The 23,793-nt window shown below is 54.1% G+C and overlaps 11 protein-coding genes across 11 annotated transcripts; 3 read left to right on the plus strand and 8 right to left on the minus strand.

The window, feature by feature from the left end:
- Positions 1–155: 155 nt before the first annotated feature.
- Positions 156–1,445, minus strand: PHYSODRAFT_298940 (hypothetical protein; the record flags this gene model as incomplete). Its single annotated transcript, XM_009525454.1, has 1 exon — positions 156–1,445. One exon carries the CDS (start codon positions 1,443–1,445, stop codon positions 156–158), a length of 1,290 nt encoding a protein of 429 aa, XP_009523749.1.
- Positions 1,446–3,689: 2,244 nt separating this feature from the next.
- On the plus strand, positions 3,690–4,484 carry PHYSODRAFT_492653 (hypothetical protein; the record flags this gene model as incomplete). The annotated part of the gene is made up of 1 exon (XM_009525455.1): positions 3,690–4,484. The coding sequence occupies one exon, from the start codon at positions 3,690–3,692 to the stop codon at positions 4,482–4,484; it is 795 nt and encodes a 264-aa protein (XP_009523750.1).
- A 1,080-nt stretch (positions 4,485–5,564) lies between these two features.
- On the minus strand, positions 5,565–5,732 carry PHYSODRAFT_447347 (hypothetical protein; the record flags this gene model as incomplete). Its single annotated transcript, XM_009525456.1, has 1 exon — positions 5,565–5,732. A coding segment is annotated over one exon (168 nt), but the record flags the coding sequence as incomplete, so codon positions are not given.
- A 980-nt stretch (positions 5,733–6,712) lies between these two features.
- PHYSODRAFT_491572 (hypothetical protein) lies at positions 6,713–7,633 on the plus strand (the record flags this gene model as incomplete). Its single annotated transcript, XM_009525457.1, has 4 exons — positions 6,713–6,770; positions 6,846–7,032; positions 7,129–7,360; positions 7,442–7,633. The coding sequence occupies 4 exons, from the start codon at positions 6,713–6,715 to the stop codon at positions 7,631–7,633; spliced, it is 669 nt and encodes a 222-aa protein (XP_009523752.1).
- A 41-nt stretch (positions 7,634–7,674) lies between these two features.
- On the minus strand, positions 7,675–10,466 carry PHYSODRAFT_493261 (hypothetical protein; the record flags this gene model as incomplete). Its single annotated transcript, XM_009525458.1, has 6 exons — positions 7,675–8,032; positions 8,228–8,937; positions 9,005–9,113; positions 9,182–9,630; positions 9,712–9,789; positions 9,870–10,466. 6 exons carry the CDS (start codon positions 10,464–10,466, stop codon positions 7,675–7,677), a joined length of 2,301 nt encoding a protein of 766 aa, XP_009523753.1.
- A 650-nt stretch (positions 10,467–11,116) lies between these two features.
- Positions 11,117–12,735, minus strand: PHYSODRAFT_557274 (hypothetical protein; the record flags this gene model as incomplete). The annotated part of the gene is made up of 5 exons (XM_009525459.1): positions 11,117–11,242; positions 11,311–11,372; positions 11,454–11,535; positions 11,620–11,811; positions 11,894–12,735. Coding segments are annotated over 5 exons (1,304 nt in total), but the record flags the coding sequence as incomplete, so codon positions are not given.
- Positions 12,736–12,909: 174 nt separating this feature from the next.
- Positions 12,910–14,799, minus strand: PHYSODRAFT_557277 (hypothetical protein). Its single transcript, XM_009525460.1, has 10 exons — positions 14,769–14,799; positions 14,568–14,688; positions 14,331–14,495; positions 14,167–14,238; positions 14,022–14,107; positions 13,871–13,950; positions 13,635–13,799; positions 13,438–13,551; positions 13,130–13,365; positions 12,910–13,012 (listed from the first exon to the last, which is right to left on the minus strand). The coding sequence occupies exons 1-10, from the start codon at positions 14,788–14,790 to the stop codon at positions 12,973–12,975; spliced, it is 1,101 nt and encodes a 366-aa protein (XP_009523755.1). The 5' UTR covers positions 14,791–14,799; the 3' UTR covers positions 12,910–12,972.
- Positions 14,800–15,092: 293 nt separating this feature from the next.
- On the plus strand, positions 15,093–15,455 carry PHYSODRAFT_450801 (hypothetical protein; the record flags this gene model as incomplete). Its single annotated transcript, XM_009525461.1, has 2 exons — positions 15,093–15,316; positions 15,392–15,455. Coding segments are annotated over 2 exons (288 nt in total), but the record flags the coding sequence as incomplete, so codon positions are not given.
- A 540-nt stretch (positions 15,456–15,995) lies between these two features.
- PHYSODRAFT_489038 (putative camphor resistance CrcB protein) lies at positions 15,996–17,114 on the minus strand (the record flags this gene model as incomplete). Its single annotated transcript, XM_009525462.1, has 1 exon — positions 15,996–17,114. One exon carries the CDS (start codon positions 17,112–17,114, stop codon positions 15,996–15,998), a length of 1,119 nt encoding a protein of 372 aa, XP_009523757.1.
- Positions 17,115–17,788: 674 nt separating this feature from the next.
- Positions 17,789–20,350, minus strand: PHYSODRAFT_329080 (hypothetical protein; the record flags this gene model as incomplete). Its single annotated transcript, XM_009525463.1, has 1 exon — positions 17,789–20,350. The coding sequence occupies one exon, from the start codon at positions 20,348–20,350 to the stop codon at positions 17,789–17,791; it is 2,562 nt and encodes an 853-aa protein (XP_009523758.1).
- A 484-nt stretch (positions 20,351–20,834) lies between these two features.
- Positions 20,835–23,648, minus strand: PHYSODRAFT_489923 (hypothetical protein; the record flags this gene model as incomplete). The annotated part of the gene is made up of 2 exons (XM_009525464.1): positions 20,835–21,848; positions 21,981–23,648. 2 exons carry the CDS (start codon positions 23,646–23,648, stop codon positions 20,835–20,837), a joined length of 2,682 nt encoding a protein of 893 aa, XP_009523759.1.
- Positions 23,649–23,793: the final 145 nt, after the last annotated feature.

Here is a 23,793-nt window from a genome sequence, read left to right on the forward strand (position 1 = left end):
TTGATTGTACTGTCGTCCTTGATTGTACTGTCGTCCTCCATTGTACTTTAGTCGTCCTTGATTGTATGATTGCATACGTACCACCATCAATAAAAAAGCAATTATCTGATATGTATTTTATGCATGCGGGACCCTTCCTCCTTACCTTCAACTCCCTAGGCTTCGTCGCCGGGATTGTAGTCCCCGTCCGAGTCCGAGGAGCTATCGAAGTCGCTCTGGTGGTACTCGACGACGTTTTCGTCGTTGGTCACTCCACCCGTCATTTCTTCCTGCGACGATTCCTGGTCTTCCGTATAGTCGAATGCGTTGTCGCCGTTGCCGCGATATCCAGCTTGAGCGTCCTCAGCATCAGATTCGTCGGAAACAAACTCAGAAGGGATGGGAAAGGGATGATTGCACACGAGGCACTTCAAATCCCTGCTCCTGAGATTCCCCAAGAATTGCGCGTTGTACTGCACCAAACAGTCGTAGTCGAAGATGTGGCTGCACTGCGGACCCTCGAGCATCGTTCCAGTGACGACGCGCTTATAGACCGTGCACGTCGGTGGCGCATCCACATGCCTGACAACCAAAACCTCGTCATCTTCAACGTCAAGATGAATTGGAGCTCGGCGGTTGCTGCACCGTGCGTCAATCGCGATTTGTTCCTTCACGCACTCCCGGTGGTACGGTTGGCGGCATGTCTCACGCTCACACACCCAAATCTTGCTGTCGAGAGGGAAGAGACAGATGTTGCAGTCGGTCACACCGTCTCTCCATTGCACATTTTCTGCTGCATCTTCAACTCTGTCTTGCCCATCTTGCTCTTGGCTGTCACCCTGGGCTTGATCCTCCTGCCTTTCCGGAGGCGGAGCGCCCAAATCGATCTCATTCCACTCGAAATCAGCAATTTCAAGCAGGTCTAGAACATCTTCACGTCGTACAGGTGTTGACGTGTCGTCAGTTACGCCTTCTTGCCGATCCGCGTCGCCTTTTTCCCCATCGCTGCTGTAAAGTAGGTCATCAAGCTGATTACGCAGCGGTTCAGCCGAACCAGACGCCTCTTCGTGATCCCGGCTGTTGGTCGCAAGGGATAGGGCAGGAGCGTTCGGCGAGTCTTCCGTCGCATCATCCGGGGCATCATCAGTCGCTTGATCGCGGCGTTGTTGACGCCTCTGGCGGTGCCACGCCGCATCCCTCTGGCGCCTCGCATCAGCGACCTGATTGCGGCGCGCGATACGGTCACCCAGTGGAAGACACCGGGAGCCTCGCTGGTGGCGCCCGAGATGGTGGCGATTTCCTTTCACCCACTGCCAGCATATCTCGCACAGCTGACATGGCTGAGATGGAACGCCTCGACAGGATCGTCGTTGATGCAGACGAAGGTGATCGGACCGAGCGAAGTCGTGGAGACACGTCTCGCAGACGTATTCCGGCGAGTCCGCTAGAAGCTCTGATATATCCATACTAATATCAAAATAAATTTAGGTATTATCAAATTGGATCAAATTACAAAAGTCTACACCGACGTCGTCGCACGTGCGCTTGGAGGTTGTCGCACCGGGAGATCTGAGCACTTCGCGGGAGATTCGATAGTGAAACCATGATTTTGCGGGCTGCGCGCAGGTGGTGGATTCCACTGGTGCGAAATGTATCCATAAAGCCAGCATACATAGAGCATAACCCTTCCCCTAAATCTGTGTATCGCCTACCATTTCAATAAAAAAGCGTCGGAGTCGACCAACGACAAAGTCACCTAGCCCTACCTATAATCGCACACGCTCAACGAGGAATTAAGTAATTCAAGTAGATTGAAGTCTTTTTGTAAAAGTCTAAGTAGGTGAATGCATCAACTTGCAAGCAGATTGCCACAGTCAAAAATAACGTTTTATCAGAACTTGAAAACGCGATAAGAATTAAGGACAGGGTAAGATACGAAGATGATGGAGGACGAGCAAAATGAACATCAGCGATAACAAAATAAGTAGGTGCCTCATTATTGAAAGCATCATGGTGTCTCCTCGTGCCAACTGCCCCCTGTGCAACACCAACTTGGCTGTCTCAAGTCTGCGGCAGCAAGTTGGCAAGCGTGCGTGCCTGGAAAAGCGGTACCCGATCCTAAAGGCTCAGCGACTGGAAAAGGCCCGAGCCTACAAGCGCGACAAAAGATGTGATTGGTTAATTATTTTGAGTCGCGAAAACGGACCGGGCTGCAACCATGACCGCGCCAAGGTCAAGGCTCGATCTGCTGCGTCTTCATGGTCTCGACGAACCAGTTCTGCACGCACATTTCCCTGATTTACCCGAAGCCGGGCGATTCATCAGACGTTATGCTTTGAATAACAACTTTGGAGTTGAGCGCAACAAAGGCACGGGTTGTCAGAAGCGTTGGTATTGCATTGATAGCAACTGTACGTGGTCTATTACGTTGACAGAGAAGCGAGGTTCTTCAGCTACCCCAAACGGCACACAGCTCAAGAAGCCCAAAACCAAGCTGTCCGGCGTTCCGGAAGGTTCCTGGTATATTGGCAAGCTCGATCTTCAACATGGTCAGTGCTGCTGTAGTGTACCGAAGTTCATGCTTGAAGATATTGTGGAATTACCAGGGTTCAAGGCCGCCATCGTGGAAGGCCATCGTGGAAGGACACGACACATCGAAGGCACGAGTAGTGAACAGTATTAAACAAATCGACGGCTTCGACCTCTCTGCGCATCCTTCCCTAGTGTACCGTGCCATTCGGAAGGCGAAGGCTAGCCAAAAGAATGATCCCGTCGACGAATTCGGTAAACTACCTAGTTTTCTTACCCAGTTTGCAGCCAAAAACACTGGATCCAGAGTGTGCCTTCAACTAGACGCGGAAGGCAGATTTTTTAGGTGTTTTTGGTCGATTGGAAGCGCTGTCCAGCTACAAGATAGCCTCCTTCCAGTATGGGAGTGTGATGGAACCCATATGAAGGACCCGGGCTACAATGAAATATGGTTGACCCTCATTGGAAAGGATGGAGAAAGAAGAATGTTCTTGTTGCCGTGGCGTATATACACAAGGAGACTGTCGACAATTGCGCCTGGTTCTTCTGCAAATGTGTAGCGGCTGGGTTACACTTGCACGACCGGCCTACCTTTTGTGATAGAGGTAAACAGCTTGGCGCTGAAGTGCTCCTCGCCCAACTCGGTCTACAGGTTCATCTCAAGTTCTGCTCGTTGCATATTCGCTTCAACACCATGGACCGGTTTATGTCTTTGAAGCTGAACCAAGAGCGTTTGAATGACGACATTTTCGAGCTGCAATCCACGGAGACTTCGGAGGCATACGATGCAGCGATTGATCGCTTACGTAAAAGATACCCAACTGGCATTGTTAAGTGTGCGGGTGGCAAGGTGGTAGAAGAATACGTACTCGAGTACCTTCGTCGCATCCGTCCAACCGACGGTGCGTGGTTGGTAACATGCAGCCAACGCCCGCGGAATTGTCGTGGCTGAATGAATCTTGGGGCACTGTTTCTAAGCATGGGGATCCACTACCACTATTCGGGGTGCGCACTACTAGCGGCATCGAAGGTGACAACAATGGCCTACTCTGGACTCGTGCACGCGAAAATTTGGTACTCAGCTCGCTGATGGCGTTTTGTACTCGTGCGGTTAGTGTTTGCCAGAAACGATTGAACTTGCTCAGAAAAATGGCACGTAACGAAGTTTGATGTGACCCCCCATGCTAAAAAAACTACTAGACGCAGAGAAGAAACACATTGCCAAGCAAAACGTTTTGCCGGCAAAGGAACCTCTATTCTACGTGTTTGATGCTTTTGACGAGCGGAATGTCTGTGGAAACACAATTGTGGCTGAGGTGGATATGGACAAAGGTACCTGTACACGTTGTATGGTATCTGAGCAGCTGCAAGTGCCATGTCGGCACATCCAAGCTGTAATATTCTCAAGATCTAAGCTAAAAGACTCTCCGTTGCCGATGTACGACACATGCCACTATTTTCACCAGGCGTACTTGGTGCCAAAACTCTACAATGCTTTCTCGGCTGTCAACATCCGATTGCCTCTCTACGATACTTTGTCGATGACAAGCGCCGTGAAGCATTCTCCATTGTATCTACAAGCCGGGCGACAGATCCAACGATCTACGGAAGTTGCTGATGTTACTAGAGCTGCCAAACGCACCAAAAACCGTGGAGAAGGACCTGCTCGGTCGAAAAAGGCAGCTTTAAGCCTTTTACAGCCCTGTGAGGTGTCAGACGAAGACGATGCGGCCCAAGAAATAAGTGAGTTCTTTGACGAGAACGTACGGTCTGCCGATGCCGCGACTCGGAGCGAGTATACCTGCACCAATTGCGGCAACACAAGTCACAACACTCGCCGATGCACTACCGTGACATGCGAAGTAGAAGAGCGTGGTGTCGGCATCGTCCCAGGCGAGTATGTTGTGGGCGAGTCTCCGTTCATCGCTTGTGGTATTCAGGGCCGCTACTGCATGCTTATCAAAAACTACAGATAGGTCATCAGAAGCTAGATAAGGGCGGGGTATTGCATTTTTCTATACATCAACTAAACATTCCACAAACATTGTACTCAGTAGTTATCCTGCAGGTTCTATGTAATCTATAGAAGCCTTAGTAAGACTGTTCATATAAAACTCATGCTTTATCTACGAGACGTCGTATGGATCCATGAATCTACTTTGCTGTATCTATGAGTCCTCATACGGACCCATGATCCATCCGTGCGATATCTATGAGTCACGTTCTGTATCCATGATCATAAAGTGCTTTATCTATAAGTCGCTGAATTGATCCATGATTGTATAGCGGTTTATCCATGATTACTTGTCTGCTTTATAGAGTATACAAAGGAAGGGTTCCTATATTATATATGAATCCCTGTAAGAAACGGCGAGTGCACACTATAATATCCACGAGGTTTCACGTGGATCCATGACCGAACACTAGCAATTCCTTGATTTTTCACCGGGATCCATGAAAACACCTGAATGATCCATGACGACTATTGTCGAAAAATTTCTGTAGCTCTAGAAAATAAAGGATTACCGATAAAAAAGTTGTCAGCATATATATATACTAGAATTAACCTAGATCCATGATCTTGCCGTCGACAATCCATGATGACCTACTCGGATCCATGAATCAACGTGAAGGATCCATGAGAGTACCATAAATATCCATGATGAAGTTGACGGATTCATAAGTAAAATAGCCTATTGTAGTTGCATTCACTTGTTTTGTTGGATGGAACAGTTGTATAGTCGGTCATATGTAGTATAAAACTTATAATGCAGATGTCTTACATTAACAGCGTGAAAATAATAACATATTTCTAAGGTCAGTAAAATTTATAAGAAATAATGCGGAATCTCCCTAGCGTAGGTCATAAATCCCCTACAAACGCGTCATACATTTTTTAAGGTTTAGTTTTTATTATAATAGTTATAATAATAATAATAATTAGTATTACAAGAAGAAGAAGAAAGTGGTAAGGCTCCAAGTTGTGTAGACTTTATTGTAATTTAAAATAAACACCTACACTACTTTTTTTAAGCCTAGCATTTGTGGACGTCGTAGGAGTTCTTCTTGCTGAAATGGTGTTTACACTTGGCGCAGTAGGCCCCCTTGTCGTTGTTGGCCTTGCGCTGCCGAGCGACCTCCTCCTTGTTCGGGTTGCTGTCGCAGTAGCGCTCATGGTTTGAGAGCGCACGCTTGGACTCGCAGCGCTTGAAGCAGTAGTTGCAGCGGTAGAATCCCCACGCAACCGGTTCCGCCGCACCAGTATGCTCGATACCGTCGACCAGAAGACGCGCCACGACGTGCACGTTGCGGTCCGCGCTCACGGGGTATGCATGGGGCAGATCCCCACGGTATAGCACCATGTCGCCTGCGCGGAGCTCTAACTCCACAGTATTAGAACGAACAGCACTCCCGCCGAAAGCCTCCGGCACCACTAGTAGCTTCGTTCCCTCGTGAAGGGCAACCATGACCGACGACTGTACCCACTCGTGTCTCTTGATGGCTGCCGTGGTCTCGGTGGGCTGGAAATCGCGGTGCAGCTCCTCGGGTGGGCAGCCTTCACTTCTTGTCGACAGCCTACGCATGGTGCAGGCGCGACGCGAAATCCACCAAACGCTCGTAGGCAAGTCGGTAAATAGGTGGGTTAGCATTGATGTTATCAGACAAATTCAGTACAGCTTCCCGGCGCTTCTCGGTAGCCGTCGACCTAAACCACTTGGACTCTGGCACGGCATCAACGCCCGCCAGAGCCATCGCGACTTCATCAGCAGTCATGAAGCAGCGGACGACGTGGTAGCCGCGGTTCCATAGGCCGCTTAGGATGGTAATCTTAGCCGGGGTAGAAGGCGTGGACATGGTAGCTTGGTTGGGTCGTTGGAGTGCTTGTCAGATCTTGAATTGCGTTGCGTGCGATCACAGTCGGCTTTCATGGATGGCTGTCGGCTCCTTGGCAGGCCTACTTATAATTAACCAATCACATCGTTTGTGGTCTCTGCTGCTAAATTGTGTGGTCTCTGCTGATAAATATCCCGCACACGCTCAACGAAGTCCTCTTGTCACCTTTTCAGACAATGAGGTCAGGCTTCCAACCCCTTTTTACAGTTATGTTGTGTACTTTCTCTTGCTTTTTCGGCTCAAGCCTATGAAATAGCATGTAAACATGATACAACCCAGGTTGAATTATCTGCCATTTGTAAATTTTTCGATGACGAGCATTGCCGGCGTAAAGCAGAAGAAGAAGCGGCGACCGAAGCTCGCGCCGCGTTACTCTCGAAGCGGAGATGCACCCAATGAGGAAGATGCGGAGGAGAGGCGCGCAATCAACGCGCAGCAGGCAGAGCTAGTGCGCGAGGTGTTCACGACTTCCACGTGTCGCTGCTTCGTGCTCAAGTCGTTCAGCGAGGGCAACTTCCACAAGAGCCTCAAGTTCGGCATCTGGAGCACCACCACGCTGCACAACGCGCTGCTGGACCAGGTCTTTAAGAGCGACTTGACGGCAGTGAGGCCCGTTCTCTTCTTCTTCAGGTGGGATTCTGTTGGCTCTGCGTATGGTCTCACCAAAGCACTGTAAAGTGTGGTAGTATTGACTTGCATTGCTGTATTAATACTCTGCTGAGTTAGTGTCTGTGGCACAAAGCACTTCAACGGGGTTGCTCAGATGACGTCAGGTGTGCGGACCGACTCGCAGTTCCAGCTCTGGGAGAAGCTCAAGTACGAAGGCTTCTTCCACGTCGAGTGGCTGCTGGTCAAAGACGTGCCCAACTACGTGTTCACGGGGGTCAAGATGAGCAACACGCCCACGAAGAAGTCGATCACGTCCTGCCGGGATTGCGAGGAAGTATTGTTCGAGGAGGTGAGACTTAGGTTTGTTTGGTTGTCCAGTGGTGGGCGCTCTGACGAAGGATTCGTGTTCAAACGACTGTTTACTCTGCAGGCGAACGAGTTTCTTTCGATCTTCACCGAGTTCGACAGCCGCTCGAGCGCTTGGGACGATTTTGCACACTACGATCAGCTTCAAGAGCAGCTCGAACGTAAGAGAGGGCTACAGTTGCCAGAAGGAGTCGACCGAGCAGACCTGGACTCGTACCTTGTCCCTCTCCAGTCAGCAGAGCCTTCAACCATCTGATACCTGAGCTCGTTCAAGGACTGGGAATCAGCGAGTTGAACTTATTTGGTGCCGTTCGCAATGAGATCGGACAGGTTGTCGCTCGCTCTTCTGCTGAGTCGCTCCCGGTCAGGCTTCCGAATCTCGTCGAGGTCTTTCTTCAGCTTGAGCACGTGGCTGAGGAGCAAGTCTTGTCGTCGAGTAGCCTCCTCCAGTAAGGAAGAAACCTCACTGATCATAATAGACATCCCTGCACTCACACCAGCTGCCCCCAGATTAGCAGAGCTCCGACGCACGTTGCTGCTGATTCGCACGGACGTTGGTGCGCGAAGGTGTGCAGTGAATCGCTCTGAAGGCCGTTGTTCCAGTGGTAGCCGTGCAGCTGACGAGTGGCGAGTGGGCGAAGGGGGCTGGAAGGTGCTGACTGATCGCAGTGGTGGCGACGGTGTCGGCGCGAACTTCGCCATCGTCGTGGCCTTTGTTGCCGGTGGTGCTACCTTCGTCACCGCTGCCGTCGTCGGTGTGTCCCCTGCAGCAGTCACAGGGGCAGGGGTAACAACGTGCGGTCGCCCTGCATTGCTTGATCGTGCCTCGGGTTTCATTGTCGGGGGAGACAGAGAGAGCGCTGCTGCAGCTGTGGCGATGATGTTACTCCCGCTGAACTGAGAAAACTTTTGTTTTTGCTTCTCAGCGACCGGCTCCTGGTTCGAAGTCGTAGCACGGACTTGCGCGATTTGCGCCATTTTCGACTGCATCGCTGGGAACAGCGCCAGCGCCTCGAGAAATCGAGCGCGAGAGAGCATTCGAAGCTCGCAAAAGCAAAGCGTTCTCACAGTGGCAGTACGTCGATTGTCAGGACTCAGGATCGCCATCTCACCGAAGTACTGGTTCTCACCGAGAACTCCAACGCGCACGTTCTGCTTGACGATTTCTACAGCACCGCGGAAGATGAAAAACATTTCGTGCCCGATCTCTCCTTCGATGATGGCGTCTTCAAGCGGCGCGAAGTGAATCACGCGCATATTCAACGCCAGCTCCATCAGAAAATTGGGTTCACTGCCTGTGAAGAAAGGAAACTTGCGGAGGAACTGGTCGTTAATGCTGAGTGCAATTTTTGAGCGCAATTTGGACGACAGATCGTTGAGAATCTGCTGCTCCGAGTTCAGCTTGGATTCTCGCGATTGCCGAGTGTTGTGGTAGAATTCGCGGATCTCCATCCGCAGTTTCACAGGCAGCTCCCGTGCACTCATGTACTCATTTACTTCGTCAATCTTTTGTCGAAAGAGTGTCTCCTGAATCGTCAAACTGGAGACAAGCTCCACAATCTGAAGACACCGATAACAAGTTAGTAAATCAACCTCAATTTGGTAACGACTGGGTTTAGTTCCTCACATTCGTAATTCCGTAGGCGAAGAAGCCTCCACCAACGATCATAGCGAAGACGCAGAACAGACGCTCGTTTGGACTCTGAGCAGAGATGTCACCGAAGCCAATTGTAGACCTGCATCAAGCAAGAAATAAAAATGTTAAATATCAAAGTACACGATGGGAAACCAGACGAGTTCTTACAGTGTCTGAACGGAGACATATAGTGAGGCGACATAGCGATCCCACTTGTTCGCGTAGGGTTCTTCAAGCCCCATCGTTTTGATCCAGCTGCGCTCGATGTCTGAAGCCCCAATGGCGTGAAAGGTGCAACTGAACCAATGGTTGATGAAGACGACCATGAGGCAATACTTCATGAGGGAGCTGAGAGTTGATCGAATAAAGATGGCATTCTGGATCCGCCGCACGATGCGCGAGATACGGAGCAACCTCAGCAATCGGATAAGTCTGAGCAGTTTGACGGATTTCCGCAAGCTGGCGCTGTAGTTGTGATCCTCAGTGAAGATGTAGCCGTACGGCAATGCCGCGATCAGGTCTATTAGGAACCAGGTGCGCAGGTAGCGCTCAGTTACCAGTCTCCGGTTGTAGCGAATGGAGCCATCCTTCTCGATAGCCGTATTAAAGGTCAAAATCTACACATGGTCACCACAAAAACAAAGGCTGTTAGTCCCTGGTTCAACTGACACGAAAGCGTATAACAGGCCAAGGCGTACAATGTCAACAAGAAAAAATACGTCCAAGACACTTTCGAACGGGTTGTCGTCGGCATTTACATCGAATGAGGCCTTAAACTGGATCAACGACGTAGCATACAACAAGTATAGTCAGATGGTGAAATTTACAGTAAAACGTGTCAGGATTCCCAACTTACCGGCAAAACGATTGCGTTGTAGAAAATGAAGCTGATACTTAGAAGGTCCCAGACCAGACGAAAGCGACCAAGGGGGTCTATCATGCGAGTGGTTGGTCGTGCTAGGTCTTCTTTGCCACGGATCGTCCGTTCCGTGTGAAGCGCAACGTTTCTCCGTGAGGGAGCAGCTCGAATCGTAATTCCAGCGGCTCTTCTCAGTTCTTCACGCTCAGCCGCATCGTCACTTGGTGCTTTAGCCTTAACTGTCATTGCTCGACTGAGCGAGGGGCCCTTCATATTTGACGCGATGGGGGGCAACGGTTCTTTTTCCTCATCCTCGTCATCTTCTGCTTGTACTGCATCCATGCCGTCCTCAATTATGCGTTCCCCCATTATGGTGGACTGCACTTTCTGGTAGTTTTCATATTCCTCTCCGGGCGACAGCGTCATGCCGATAGCACGCTTTTTGCTGGGACTTGCCGCCTCCTCTGCTCCAGCAGCGGCGGCATCAGCCGGAATTCCAGCGGCTAAAAGAGTGTTGCTAATTTGCTGAGCAAATTGGGTGCGACGACGCAATCGCGAGTAGTAGAATGCATCAAGATCTAAATCCTGCGTCATAGCATATCAGCATGACATCAAACGATGTATCATTCATTAGGTTTGAAAGGGTAGCAACTTCCTTACCAGCTCCGTTGGCGCGGGTTTGCTTGCGTCGAGCATTTGCAGCAAGTGTGCTGAGCCTTTTCGTACTATTTGCTGGAGTAACATGGAGAACGTAATGCATCACTCAAGTTAGAGCAAAAGGGTGTTCTCATGGAATGCAGTTGACGAACCTGGATGCCTGCGTTCACCTTTGCTTGGTCATACGACTTCCGTTTACCCGAGCTGCGTCCTTCCGACTCATTGCGAGGTAGGGACTTATCACTCAGCTGGACGGCCTTGGAGTCCGCCATCTCACCCGCCGACGCGATAACTTGCCCGCGTTGTGATGGCGTCGTCGGGACGCGGTCCTATTGTCTCCAAGTGGGCATCCGACACCTCACTCACTCTGCAGTACTGAAATACAACATGCAAAACGGCGCCTGGGAAACTCCCGTGTGCCAAACGCGAAAGCAAAACGACCTCCAGTCGCCCTTTTGCTAATACACCACCAACGAGGAGGTTGAGCACTGCATGTGCATGAACTTGTGATAAAACAGCTTCATCGAAATACCAAACGCTTCATTTGCAGTGTACTTCCATTTTCTTTGGCGCACGAGGCTCTTTTTCTAAGCGTAGTATTGCAGGGTAGCCTTCTTCTTGGCTGCTACGACGGAAATTCCCTCCATGAAGTCCTCGTGCTTGATCACGTTGCTCTCGCGGCGCAGTGCCAGCATACCAGCCTCCACGCAGACCTACAGCAAAAACATTAAACATGGTCAATTTAATGTTGGCCAGAAAAAGAAGATCGACGTGTACATACCGCCTTCAGCTGTGCGCCGTTGAAGTCATCAGTGGAACGCGCCAGCTCATCGAAGTTGGTGTCTGCAAGGTGAATGAGCGGGAACAGAATTAGTCGCGGATTTCATAGGCTTTAGTGGCCACTGCAGCTTTCCCGCTGCTTACCTTCTGTGTCCACGTTCATTTTACGCGAGTGAATCTGCAGGATACGAGCGCGCGCTTCTTCGGTCGGGTGCGGCAGCTCAATCTGTGTACAAAACAGCACACGTTCGTCAGTCTGCTTGACCACCCAGGGCAACCTGGTCATTTATACTAGGTTGAGTTTACTAACCTTGCGATCGAGACGTCCGGAACGCAGAAGAGCGGGGTCCAGCACATCAGGACGGTTCGTGGCAGCAATCACCTTGATCTTCGTGTTGTTGGTGAAACCATCCAGCTGGTTGAGCAGCTCCAGCATCGTACGTTGTACTTCACGGTCACCCGACTGCTCGCCACCGAATCGCTTCGTACCAATGGCATCCAGCTACAACAGCACAAGTCATCATCACAACAAGTCAGTCACTAGGTAGGCAAAGTATCTCCACCACGTGGCCAACTACACCCACCTCATCAATGAAGATAATGGCTCCACCACGGTTTTCGTCCTTGCACTTCTCCTTGGCCAGCTCAAACGCGTCCCTCACGAGCTTGGCGCCGTCACCAATGAACATCTGCACCAGCTGCGGGGCCGCCAGCTTGAGGAAGATGGCGTCCGTCTGCTTGGCGCAGGCACGCGCCAGCAGCGTCTTGCCCGTTCCCGGGGGCCCGTGGAGCAGCACGCCCTTGGGCGGCAGGATGCCGATGGCCTCGAAGCGCTCCTTGTGCGTCATGGGGAGCACCACAGCCTCCACGAGCTCCTGGATCTGCTTGTCCAGACCGCCGATGTCGCTGTACTCCTCCGTGGGCTTCTCGTCCACCTCCATGGCCTTGACGCGCGAGTCGTACTCGCTCGGGAGCTTCTCCAGGATGAGGTAGCTGTCCTTGTTGACGCCCACGAGGTCGTTCGGGATGAGCGTCGTCGAGTCCACGAGGCCCGGGATGGGCAGGAAGATGGTCTGGCGCGTGCTCGTCTTGATGACGGCGCTCTTACCCTTGCGCTGCGCGTCCACGTCCGTGGCGGCGCCGTCCTGCTCGTCCTCGTCGTCCTCGAGCTCCAGCACCTCGACCACGTTGGCCACGAGGTACGGCAGCTGCTTGTTGAGCTTGACCTTCTCGTTGTTCTCCTTGATGCGCTCGCGCTGCGAGTTGCTCTCGTGGTTGATGCGCTGGATGTCGCTGCGCATGATGCGGATGTTGTTGTCCAGCAGCCGGATACGCTGCCGCAGCTCCTCGTTCGACATGAGCAGGACCTCCGGGTCCAGCTCCTCCTCCGCGCCCCAGATCTCCGACGACTCGAGTCCGCTCATCGCTGTCTTGGTTGTAAGTAAGCAGCTACAGAAGTGCTCAGGTCGCCCCCTTTCGCCTAATGGAGCTGTTGAATCCTCCCCCCAAGATACCGATCTCCTATTGGCTGGAAGGAAAACGCACTTATTACAGTACAATGTGGGACATATGTACTTAGCAATATGCTAGAAAATTCGGTACATGTAACGTTGCAGTGAATTCAGAGCTTTTTGCTAAGGCTGTAAGGATGTCAAAACGCGAGCTATTCGAACCGACCCGACCATTTCGTGACGCAGTCGACGCTCACGAACCCGCCGTCATCGGAGTCGGAGTCGTCGTCGACTGGGCTATTGCTGCTGCTCTGCTTGGACTTGCTCTTGCTCTTGGACGCTTTCTTCGCGTTCTCTGGAGCGCATGACACGATTGAGACCTCCTTCGAGTCGGGGTCCTGCGATATCCGGATCTCCGCGTCCGGGTTGAAAGGGCGGAGGTAGCGCAGCAACTTGGACTTGAGCAGCTGGATCGGACCCGTCTCCACGTCCCGGGCGCCGTATTTGGCAAACACCTTGCTGGACGTGACCTTGCCGTTGATCACTGCGGAGCGAACCTTGTAGTGTACCGAGTCCAGGCGAGACATGTAGTCGGCAATATTATCCTGTTCATGCGAAAGAGATATTGTCAGCAGACTAGCACTACTGTCACTGAAGAATAAGTTCGCAGGGCGTACCTCGATCCACAAACGGTGCCAGTATTTGCCGCGATAGTTTTCGTCCAACTGCCTCAGCTTTAGGGAAATGATCTCCACGATGTGCTGGTGCTCGAACGGCAGGAATGGAATAACCTACTCAAAGGAAAATTGCAGAAGCCACTCAAGTGTTATCGCCGATCCGAACGCGTGATCACGAAGAGCTAACTACTGCGTACCTGATCGATCATTTTGCCAAAGTCCAATCGTTTCCACTGATCATCGAGGGCCGACTTGACCACCCGTTCTAGCTGCACAGTGGGTATTTCTTCCCTAGTCTCGTACTGAATCATGACCTGCTCCATGTCTGCTACGCCAATGTCTGACACCAGCACAAAAATCACCTGAATGTACACGAAAGATAAGCATCCCAATTATAATAGACACGTTCCAATTCATAACCATGGTTACGTACGTTGGCGGTGTCGATGTTCTTGGTTACTCCGTGCTTGTAATAGGAAAACTGAGAACTCTCGCTTACGGCCTCCATTAGAACTAGTCAGATAGCAGCGCAGACAATAAGTGGGGGGGAAAACATACAAGCAACGAGATTAAAAATCTCCTACCGTCAAGCGTGTGCGGAATCACCTTCTGGACTTCATCTATCACTACGACCGCTTTTCCAGAGCAATGGTGCAAGTGCTCAGCTAGTCTGCAATATCAACAAACTGGTTAGATCTCTACCTAAAAAAAATGCAGCGCGCCATAAACTCATGCCTGGTCTTGATCTGCGTGTGGTACTCCGTGATGGGGTTCGTGAAGTTATCGCTAAAATCCTCTCCACTGCCAAGCATTCCACACGATCACCATCAGATCGAACAATTAAGTTCATCAAAACCCAATCCAATCACCACATATACCGCCGCATATCTTACCGGAAGATCAGCAACCCCGACGGCACCCTCTTCTCGCTGTTGGGCAGCTTCTTCTTGCGCTTGAACAGCGCCTCCGCAATCAAATTGGACATTTCCGTCTTGCCCACGCCCGTTGGGCCCGTGATCGCCAGCACCAGCGGCGCGCGATCTTTCGTTGACGTCCGTCTAGCGTTAGCAACACCCAGCAGCATTAGCTTTCACCCTCTGATACCTCCCAGCAGCACTAAGGCAACGCACGAGAACTCCCAGGCTTCGATCGCGCCGACCACGGACTCCACAGCGCGCTCCTGGCCCTTCAGGTTCTGCTGCAGATGGGTGCGCACCGCCTGCGACGGCTTGTCCACGAATGTGCATTGGTCTGCTAGGATAGAAGCGAGTGGAGTGAGTAGGCAGCAGCGACGCAACGGCCTCTTGGATACATTTCCATCGCCCACGTACAGCCCAGCCCCGTGTGGTACATGGCCGTCTCCCATAGGTCCTCCCACCGGAACTCGAGCGCGCGCACACTCGGCACCACGCACGCAGCGACGAGCGCCAGCAGCAGCGCCGCACGCCGCACGCGCGGCCAGTCAGCGGACAGCTCGGGCATCTCTTCTCGAATACAAAAGTTGACCTTTTCTTTCGAGCTTCGTTACATTACCAGGTTGAAACCGCCGTTAGAAAATCACTTTTAAAACCATAACTGCTGTTATTGCAGTTAGGAACAGAACGGCAAGTTGAAGTGCGCACTCGAGTGCGATGGCCGCCGCCACGCGCCAGGACTTCCGCGCGCAGCTCGTGATGGAGGACACGACAGGCAGCAAGCCGAGGCTGAAGCACTCCAAGCGGCACGGGGCGTTGGCGCTGGACGCCAGCACGCAGAGCGCGCAGCTCGTGTACCCGCGAGTCGGCAGGTTCTTCCAGCGCAAGTTCGAGCAGCCGCTCAAGTGCGTCATGGGCAGGAGGCTACTGCGCGTGTACTCCAGCAACGGCAAGCGCAGCTTCACGTGAGCACGTTAGTACTACATTTATTTAGATAAACAGCCAGTAACCAGGGAGTGTGGCGCTGGTGCGGGACACAGGTGCCGACTACTGTCCGAGGAGGACGCGGCCAAGTGCTCGGAGACTTTCCAAAGCTTTGGAGGTGACTCTACCAGATTGGAGCGAGTCAAGGCCGTGACGACGATCTATAAAGCGGATGCTTGTGTTTCTCGGATCTTGTAGTGGAGGTGATTTGTGTCGGGGAGGCGATGCTGTCGACGATCGAGTCTAACCGCGTCTCGGCGCGGCAAGATGCCGCAGTTATGGCTGGTACGTGGCCTTCGAGTGGAGTGGATTTCATTTGGCGTCGGTGATTGAATTTATTGACGCCCTGCAGGAGCTGAAGCTGCACTGCGCGCTGTTCGAGAGGCGTCGAGAGCGTCGATTGAAGCCGATATCCGCGACTACGAGGAATCGTCACAACTTCGTGTCGACACGGAGGCTGTTGTGCGGGCGATGTTCAATGTGGACCCTTGAGTGGCCGGGTTCCGCGGGATTTACGGTGGGCAATGATCGGATAGTAAACCACTCTTCATTTACACGGCATTTGAACCGAGCTTATTCACTGCAGCCGCATGTACAGTGCCCTTGAAGAGCACCACGCGCCTACGCTAACCACATAATAGCAGGCGCCTCCAAGCAGCACTATCCGAGGAGAGGATCGCTGCCGTACGCGTCGTATATACCGAGAATAATAACACTCGCAAGCTGCGAGACGATGACACTACTGAAGCCGTAGCGGTAGGCCCAATATAAACGCCGCGACGAGAGCCCATCCAGCTCGTTCACCCACGTCGATACCGTGGACAGAGACCCCAGGAAGCCCACCATGACGCCTCCTTGGCCGAACATCACGAAATGACGGTACGCCGACGCGCTGTTCTGGAACGTAATACTGCCGACGATCTCCATGCCGCAGCTGAGGCACGACGCGACCACGTTCGGCAGGAACGTGAAAAGCGGGAACCTCTTGCACATAGGTTTGCTATTGTACAGTGACAAGTACCACCGCAGCAGTGCACCGAAAGGGCCCAAGCAGAGCGCCAGCAGTCGCGAGCTTGGGTAGTTGTCGAAGCCGCAGAAGGCTAATGCCCAGAAGAGCGCCGTTAAGAGGAGCGCAGGCAGAATCCACGCAGCGTTGTGGTGGTGAACGGGATACTGCTCGTGTTCCACCTGCGTAACTTCCGCCATCAGCTCGATGCACGAATCCCGAGCGATAGCCAGCGACTCTTCCGTAGCGCGCACTCGTCGCGCGACGAGCGGTCCGAACGTGTGCATCTTGATCTCCCTGAAGTGGTTGATGTTCCTGTCCAGGTCCAGATTGAGCTGGCCAAGGTTCACCGGCGGCTTGCGGAACGGGTACTCCTGCAGCGTGAGGTGGTGGACGATCCCCTCGGCCACGTGGAAGCCGGCCCGAAGACTCACCATGGCGCTGGCCACTTGCACCGCCAGCATCAAGATGGCGTTGAGCCAGCGGCCGTGGACGAACATGAGAGCGGCGCCAAGGTCCCAACTGGCGAAGGTGGTGCAGCAGCCGCAGAAGCCCGTGGTGACTCCGGTCAGCAGCACCTCGTACTGGCCACGCAGCACGGGCTTGATCCGAGTCGCGACGCCCATGACGAAGCAGCCCGCGACGTTCGGCAGGAAGTAGCCGAAGCCCAGCAGCTCCAGCAGCTCCGTCTGACTCGCGTGCATGACGTCGGCGAACTCGGTGAGCAGCACGCGCGCGCCCACGCCGAAGTACGCGCCGATGACGACGCTCATCATCACGGGCACGTATCTGTCGAGGCTTTTCCTGGGCGCCCCGGGCCACTCCTGGCCGGGGAGGGGTCCGGCCGATCTGTCGCTCCCAAGTGCGGCCGCGTCGCCTTCCTCCTCGGACAGGTGCACTTGCTCCACGGGCACGGCCAGCTCGCCGCCGTATTCCGTGGACGACGTGCTGCTGTCGGCCGCGTGCGCGGAGGCCGAGGCGCCGGGCGTCGACAGCGGCACGAAGTCCTCCGAGATGGTCTGCATCGGTCCGCCGCTGAAACCAAACACCAAATGGCCGCAATACAAAGCAGCAGTCAAAGCGCGGCCCTATGGGCAGCTCGCTAATCGTGGAATCGCATCGGGCTCCATTCGCGCCCTCCTGCGACACGCATGGGGGGACGGAACGGGCGAGCACAAGCGCCGCGCCCTGCGCGCAGGGTCCGGCATCGTACGCGGACGATTGCTGTGCGCTGGAGACGGGAAGGCAGGAAAGGGAGGAAGCAGCCATGGAGCCCAGGAGCCCGCCCACTCGTCGAGTCGCCCAGGCATCTTCCGCTCGTCCTGGCTATTTGCCCCGGCTGGCGCGGGCACCACATCTTCCACCCCTGGAAGAGCTCTGCACGATGGCGCTCGGTGATACAAATGAAGTCGAGCAGTAAATTAATGCACAACCGAGCTGGCGCTCGCTAGCTACTGTACGATGGTGTGCTGACAATCCTGAAGTGGACGCTGGAGCGGGTGGAGTGTGGCTGGTCCGCGCCGCCACGGACCACTTCGTCCTCAACGACGAAGTGCTGGTACTTGGTCTCCCCGCGCGTTGAAAAGGGGTCAAAACCCGCGGCGGATGTACCGAACATGGACACTCGCGAGGGCGGAGGCGGCATCGGCAAGCTCTCTGCGGTCAGCACCTCCGCAAGGCGATCGTAGTCCACCGAGTGGTGGTTCACCACGCTTCGACCAAGTGCCAAATGGCGCCCCGCGATTCGCATCTCCGACACGGATTCACGTTGGCCACTGTCAGCCCGCAAGAAGTACGAGGCCGTGTTGAAGTCGCTCGTCGTACTGATCTCGTTCGACAGGGCCTCAGCCAGATTCTGGTCCAGCAGCGCCATACGCGTCGCAATATTGGCCAAGGCAATGGACGGCTGGATCGCCAGCACTCCCTCCGCCTTCATCTCCTTGCTGAACTTGCAGTCCGGTACGAAGGCGATCATACGCGGGTGCGACGAGCCCATCAACGACTTCAGCATGCGAATGTTCTCGCGCGTACGGTTGGCGTCACCCGTGAAGATGATCACGTCAGCCGACGACATGGCCTGCGCGTTGTCACGGTCCTTGAGAGTGTTCTTGAACGAGATGAGGTCTCCCTTGACGGCGCTGGAGAGGATGGTTTTGTTCATCTTCTTCCACTTGCCGGCGCGCTCTTTGTCCAGTAGAGGGACGTTAACATGCGCGCCGTAGAGTGACAAGTTGAGCGCAATCTCGAAAGCAGTCTCGTCGTCGCCGATCACAACGGCGTTTTGCACCTTGCAGAATGGCGACGGCGTCTGTGGACCTTCGTTGGTGAAGACGGAGAACCTGCTCCTGGTCGATCTACGCTCCCCCAACTCAGTATAGCCGGCTTCGGCATCGTGCTGCTTGGTGCTGTGGTCATTCTTCTGGTCATGTTCGTCTACACCACGGTCCTGCAGCGTTTCACCAGCTCGACTCAAACCCATCGCGCACAGCACAGGACCAACGATCTGGTTCACCACCACGGCAGCCACGATCGTTGCAGCGAATTCGGCAGCCCACGATTCATCACTCATCGCCTTCACCTCGTTGGCCAAACCCAGCGCCACACCAGCCTGCGGCGTCATGGTCAGCCACAAGTTGTTGTACTGCCGGGGCGTGAGCTTGAGCAGGAAGCGCCCACCGAAGTAGCAGGCGATGAAGATCGCCACGTAGCGAAGCCCGACGTACACACTCATGAGGGGAATGGCAGCCACGACCTGATCCAGCTTTAACGCCGCGCCCGTCATGACGAAGAACGGCAGGAACAGGTAGGGAGCGGCGGTGTCAAGAATCACGTGCATGTCGTGACGAATTGCCGAGTTGTGCCCAGCAATGCAGGACGCAATCATGAGCACGAGCAGCGGCTCGAACTTGATCTCCCATGACAGACCGTATGCGGCGGCGGTCAATTCCGCGAGGGTGGTGGTGGAAATGTAAAACACGTACCCCATCGTCAGCCAAATGAAGCCCTTTAGTGACAGCGCCGCATTGCCAGACAAGCACGAAGACGCTGAGTCCACGCCTGCGTTGTGTCCGTGGTGCGGTGTCATGCTGGTCCTTTGAGCTTCACCGTGGTGGCTCCCGTGGGGGTGGCCACCTGGAATCTTGAAAATGAGGATAATGACGCCGGCCAGGATCACGCCAACCACGATATTGGCCAACACGACGCCCATAGTGTAAGCCAGGTTGAGTATCGACACGTCCAGCTCGGCGCAGTAAATGGAGCACACGATACGCGAGATCGAGAACGACACCAGCACCACGAACTCCGCCGTCATCGTCGCGCCAAGCATCAGACTCGTGAACGGACCCACACTATTAAGCTCGATCTTGATGGCCATCACGGTCGCAGGCGAGCCGAGTACCGAGATGGACCCGAACATGAGCGCGATACCCAACTGGCATAGGAATCCCATGTCATCGTAGAAGAAGGCGCTCTCCGTCAGCAAAATCGCGGACGTCAGGATGATCATGGCCGTCACGTAGAGAGCGCCCAGCAGAATCATGATGGACTTGAGTTGCGGCCGGAGCTCCGGTAGGTAGATCTCCTGACCGGCCTGGAACGAGATGAACGACAACGCCAGAGCACTCACATCGTTCGATAGCATATTCACAAGACCATCCGTCAACAGGTTGGCGATGAACGGTCCGGCGATGATGCCAATCACCAAGTAACCCGTGATGAGAGGGAGCTTGAAGCACTTGGGGAAGAAGAGTCCGAGCGGGTGGGCGGCTACCAGAACGATGATAAAGGCGAGATGGTAACGGAGGGTTTCGATGGTGTTGTCCCATGAGTTGAACGGCACGGTCTTGTCTTCGTCGTGCGGGGAGGAGTTGAGACGGCGTGCGACGAGATAGTCTTCATTTTCGCCACGAGTATTCCCTCGCAGTAGTGTGCTGGTTGAGGCCACTATGGTCAAGTGCAAGACGAAGGACAAAATCGTCAGCACTTTCGTTGAGCGGCATAGCGCCATTGTTCACGTGTGTGGCGTTTTGAGTTGTGTTCTGGGTGAAAAATCCGGTCGTGCCGTGTGCCTGCTGGTGGTAAACTTTGTGTCCGTGGGATATCGAAGTCGCCATCCTGCATGTGCGGCCGTCAACAGTCAACGTCCGTTACCCGTTCGTGCATCGCATGGTTTGACTCAGAACATGCTGCATGGCCCTGGTTGACTGGGCAATCAAGGAGGCGGGGGATAAGATCGCTTGTCGCCCGCTTTGACTTCAGTCTGCTCGCGAATGGAATTTGTTGGAGCAAAAATACAACTGTACCTGCCTAGATAAGTTCCTACAGTAACGATGATTCAACTACCTTTCCAAAAGACTTTCATGAACAAAGTGAATTACCTACCTAATTAATAACAACTAAACTTCGTCGACAAGCTGAAGACAGCTCGCCCTTTGCTGCAGTCTTGCTTTCCTCCTTGTAGCGTCAGCAGGGAATTACCTTGCTAAAGTGCTTCAACGATACTTCTGGTCGAAACTGCGCGATCGACTCAGCGAACGGTGCACTTCCGGCCTCTGCGGAGTGTGCAAAGCATTGAATCCGCCCCCCGGACGCACAGACGGAGACGCGCTCATGCGAGGTGTGCGCGCCACAAACTGCCCAGGAGGAACCCTGTGGGCGCCACCAAGCTCGCGCTCATCGTGCATGACGAAAAAGTTCGACCTGTTGTCGCGCTCACTCGCAAACGGGTTGAATGTGGCGCCAGATGTACCGAACATGGCCACACGCGACGGCGGAGGAGGCATCGGCAAGTTCTCCGCGGCCAACACCTCCGCAAGGCGATCGTAATCCACCGAGTGGTGATTCACCACGCTTCGACCAAGGGCCAGACGCCGGCCCTCCAGACGCATCTCCGACAACGAGCCACGCTCTCCACCATCAGCGCGCAAGAAGTACGAAGCCGTGTTGAAGTCGCTCGTCGTACTGATCTCGTTGGACAAGGCCTCGGCTAGCTTCTGGTCCAGCAACGCCATACGCGTTGCAATGTTGGCCAGGGCTATCGACGGCTGGATAACCAGCACTCCCTGTGCCTTCATCTCCTTGCTGAACTTGCAATCGGGCACGAATGCGATCATACGCGGGTGAGACGCGCCCAACAGCGACTTGAGTAGATGCACGTTCTCCCGAGTGCGGTTGGCGTCACCCGTGAAGATGAGGACGTCGGCCGACGACATGGCCTGCGCGTTGTCACGGTCCTTGAGGGTGTTCTTGTACGAGATGAGGTCGCCCTTGGCGGTACGCGAGAGAATGGTCTCGTTCATCTTCTTCCACTTGCTGGTGCGCTCCTCGTCCAGCAGAGGCACGTTGACCTGCGCTCCGTAGAGCGACAAGTTGAGCGCGATCTCAAAGGCAGCTTCGTCGTCGCCGATCACAACGGCGTTTTGCACCTTGTAGAACGGCAGCAGCGATCGAGGGTCTCCGTTGCCCATGGTCACCGACGCCCCTGACATCCGTCGACTGGCATCAAACTGGCTGAAGTTGCTAAAGTTGCGGCCGTGGATGCTGCTCAACCCACCACCGTGGATACTGCTGAACCGGCCGTCCTGAATGCTCAAGTCGGAATTGTCGATATCTTCCTTGGACATGTCGTTATCCATGACACGGTCCTGTAGCGTTTCACCCGCTCGGCTCAAGCCCATCGCACAAAGCACAGGACCAATGATCTGGTTCACCACCACGGCAGCCACGATCGTCGCCGAAAACTCGGCAGCCCACGATTCACTGCTCATCGCCTTCACCTCGTTGGCCAAACCTAGCGCCACACCAGCCTGCGGCGTCATGGTCAGCCACAAGTTGTTGTACTGCATCGGGGTAAGCTTGAGCAGGAAGCGTCCACCAAAGTAGCAGGCGATGAAGATCGCCACGTAGCGCAGAATCACGTACAGACTCATCAAGGGGATAGCAGCCAGCACTTGGTCCAGCTTTAACGCCGCGCCCGTCATGACGAAGAACGGCAAGAACATGTACGGCGCCACCGTGTCGAGGATCACATGCATGTCGTGACGAATTGCCGAGTTGTGCCCAGCAATGCAGGACGCAATCATGAGCACGAGCAGCGGCTCGAACTTGATCTCCCATGACAGACCGTATGCGGCGGCGGTCAATTCCGCGAGGGTGGTGGTGGAAATGTAAAACACGTACCCCATCGTCAACCAAATGAGGCCCTTAAGTGATAACGACACGTTGCTAGACCAGCACGAGGAGGGCTTCACCGCGTCCGATCCGTCGTTGTAAGCGTTGTGCGGATGCGGTGCCGAGTCTCGATCCACTGAGGCCATCTTGTGGCTAATCCTCTCGTCGAAGTGCGAAATCATACTCGGTCTCGAGATCCCAACGTCATGGTGCTCATCGTGGTGAGGCTGTCCGCCGGGTATCTTGAAAATCAGGATAATGACGCCGGCCAGGATCACGCCAACCACGATATTGGCCAACACGACGCCCATAGTGTAAGCCAGGTTGAGTATCGACACGTCCAGCTTGGCGCAGTAAATGGAGCACACGATACGCGAGATCGAGAACGACACCAGCACCACGAACTCCGCCGTCATCGTCGCGCCAAGCATCAGACTCGTGAACGGACCCACACTGTTGAGCTCGATCTTGATGGCCATCACGGTCGCAGGCGAGCCGAGTACCGAGATGGACCCGAACATGAGCGCGATACCCAACTGGCATAGGAATCCCATGTCATCGTAGAAGAAGGCGCTCTCCGCCACCAGAATTGCAGAGGTTAGGATGATCATAGCCGTCACGTAGAGAACGCCCAGAAGAATCATGATGGACTTGAGTTGCGGCCGGAGCTCCGGTAGGTAGATCTCCTGACCGGCCTGGAACGAGATGAACGACAACGCCAGAGCACTCACGTAGTTGGAGAGCATTGTCACGATATCTTCCGTCAGCAGGTTGGCGACGAACGGACCGGCGATGATACCGATGACCAAATAACCCGTGATGAGAGGGAGCTTGAAACACTTGGGGAAGAAGAGTCCGAGCGGGTGGGCGGCAAAGAGCACGAGGATGAACGCGAGTCCGTATTGCAGCGTGTCGATGGTGTTGTCCCACGAGTTGAACGGCACGGCCTTGTCCTCGTCGGTGGGGGAGGAGTTGAGTCGGCGAGCAACGAAGTTGCCATCGTCTTCAGCGTGATCGTCGCCGCGTAGCGCTGCGTGAGCCGACACGAGTTGGTAGGAGGCTGCAGCGACCACCGACAGAGTTAGCAGGAGCGTCGTCAGACGTGATGCCGCCCGAGTGCTGGGAACTTGAGGCATCCCGTCTGCCTGTAGCAAGAGACGTTAAACGGCCGAGGCGAAAGCTGAAATGACCCTTGTGGTCGCCGGCCAAAACTGCTGGAGTCTTGGAGACATACAGTGCCGTAGTTTTTGATGACTGCCGACGATCATCTGATCTTGATGT

Source organism: Phytophthora sojae (assembly GCF_000149755.1).
Source record: "Phytophthora sojae unplaced genomic scaffold PHYSOscaffold_3, whole genome shotgun sequence".
Classification (NCBI taxonomy): domain Eukaryota; phylum Oomycota; class Peronosporomycetes; order Peronosporales; family Peronosporaceae; genus Phytophthora; species Phytophthora sojae.